At 63.9% G+C, this 2,175-nt stretch overlaps 1 protein-coding gene across 1 annotated transcript; it reads left to right on the top strand.

The window, feature by feature from the left end:
* Window positions 1-550: 550 nt before the first annotated feature.
* Window positions 551-2,175, top strand: ARL4D (ADP ribosylation factor like GTPase 4D). The gene has a single exon (XM_062595661.1). The coding sequence runs from the start codon at window positions 574-576 to the stop codon at window positions 1,174-1,176; it is 603 nt and encodes a 200-aa protein (XP_062451645.1). The 5' UTR covers window positions 551-573; the 3' UTR covers window positions 1,177-2,175.

Below are 2,175 nucleotides of genomic sequence, written 5' to 3'. Positions count from 1 at the left end.
CCGCGACCTACGCAGGGCCTGGCTGCTCCCCACCCTGCCGGCAGTACGCTGGCGGGGCAGTAGCCCCGCGCCCGGAACGGGCGGGTGGTGCGAGAGCGGCCGGGGCGGCTCAGGCCGGCCCCGAGGCCCGCGCTCCACTCACTGGGCGGCGGGGCCTGGGCGCTGGCGTTGGTCCTGTGCTCGCAGCGCCTCTCGGGGACCTCTTCCACCTACGAGGCACAGAGAAGGTGGTGAGCGGCCGCCCGGCCCCACGGGCCCGGCCCGCCCGGCCCCGCACGCACCCGCGGGAGCAGGGCCCGGTGGCGCCGCTCCAGCGCCGCCTGCCTACGCCGCGCCTCCCAGTGCTGAGCCGACATGGCGGCTCCCGGGCGGCAGCGGCGGGCACCTGGCAACAGGCGCGCGACCCCGCCTCCGGGTCACCAGCGGCCCCCCGGCCGCGTGCGGATTGGTTCCGGCCGCGGGGCGGGCGGGGCTTTAGGGGCGCGTGGAGCGCGGGCGGGGCGGTCTCCGCGGGCGGGAGCGGGGCTGCGGCCGCGGGGCTGCTGGCGCGGCCGCGCTCGGGGCGCCGCGGCCATGGGGAACCGGCTGGTGGACATGGCGCCGGCCCCGCCGTTCCTGCCGCCCTTCCAGGCGCTGCATGTGGTGGTGCTAGGGCTGGACGCGGCCGGCAAGACATCGCTGCTGTACAGGCTGAAGCTGCAGGAGTTCGTGCAGAGCGCGCCCACCAAGGGCTTCAACACGGAGCGGGTGCGGGTTCCGCTGGGCCACGCCCGCGCCGCCACCTTCCAGGTGTGGGACGTGGGCGGGCGGGAGAAGCTGCGCCCGCTGTGGCGCTCTTACGCGCGGCGCACCGACGGGCTCGTCTTCGTGGTGGACTCGGCGGAGGGCGAGCGGCTGGAGGAGGCGCGCCTGGAGCTGCACCGCATCGCCCACGCCGCCGAGGCGCAGGGCGTCCCGCTGCTCGTGCTGGCTAACAAGCAGGACGTGCCGGCAGCGCTGGCCGTTCCCGAGGTGGAACGGCGGCTCGGGCTGCAGGAGCTGGGCGCCGGCACGCCGCGCTGCGTGCAGGGCTGCAGCGCCCGCGACGGGCTGGGGCTGCAGCAGGGGCTGCGCAGCCTCTACGACATGATCCTCAAGCGCAGAAGGCTGCAGCGGCTCGGGCGCAGCCGGCGCTGAGGGAGAGAAGAGCCGCGGCCGCCCGGGTGTGTGGGGCTGGCACAGGGAGGTGGGTGCTGTGACCCCGTTTCCCTCTCGCACCCCTTACGGAGGTTGCAAGCATGATGCTCGTCCCCACCTGGATTTGTTATTGCAGCCCACCTCGCCTTCTCTGTCTGCTTTATGGAAAGGATTGTGGCAGGAATAAAGTGGTGTTGGTAGGAGAGAGGCAACAGACTGGGGGCTCCTCTCTTTCCATATAGGTTCCTGGCAGAGCAATCCCTCAATCGTGTCGGCAGAGACTTTTAGTAGAAAAGATGCCCTCAAATATTCCTTAATGAGGATGACTTCAGTTCTGCATGCGGTGCCTTCACAATACCAAGGAAGAGTCTTTCATACTACCTGTCTTTGTAGAGGCCATGTGGGAATGACTTCCCTTCCACAAGTAAAGCAGGCTTAATGGAAGTATATAAAGCCAACTGAGAGCTGCATAAAGTAGATCAGAAGCACCTCCCCTCCAGATCTGGAGGGGGTCCTATCAAAAGATTTTGCATGAAATTTTTGCTGCCACAGGATGCCAGTGACTCCAAGAATTAGTGAGACTTGAAGAACAGATTGATGCTAAAAGGTTTTCAAAAAGAACCCCAAATTTCAGGGACAGCACTGATCTGTAATTGTTATATATGCTGTCCTGCCTCAGTCTGTAGTGGCCGATCCCGCTGGTTTCAGGAGCGGGAGACCAGCTTCAATAGCTCTATGCAGAGCCTTCTGCACCTCAGCACTTGGGTTTTCTCCTCCACTGACTTTGATCTTAGGCTCTGTGCTTCATGTGCTTTCTGCTGAGGTGAAGTGCTATGTGAAGCACAAATTATCCTGGCTGTGCTGAATGTATGAACTACTGATTTGTAGCAGAACACAGAGTCGTTCCCTGCTCCCTAGGAAGGAGTGTGTAATACTGGTATGTGGCGCGCTAACTTTAGTCTGAGAGTATTCAGCAATAAATAATGATGATGCACCAAA

The sequence above is a fragment of the Rhea pennata genome, chromosome 26, assembly GCF_028389875.1.
Source record: "Rhea pennata isolate bPtePen1 chromosome 26, bPtePen1.pri, whole genome shotgun sequence".
Classification (NCBI taxonomy): Eukaryota; Metazoa; Chordata; class Aves; order Rheiformes; family Rheidae; genus Rhea; species Rhea pennata.
Note: the sequence above shows the minus strand (reverse complement) of the source record. Positions and strands in the feature narration are given on the sequence as shown.

What these genes read in the sequence shown, in the direction of transcription:
- ARL4D (XM_062595661.1), top strand. Translation starts at nt 574, where the DNA reads ATGGGGAACCGGCTGGTGGACATGGCGCCGGCCCCGCCGTTCCTGCCG.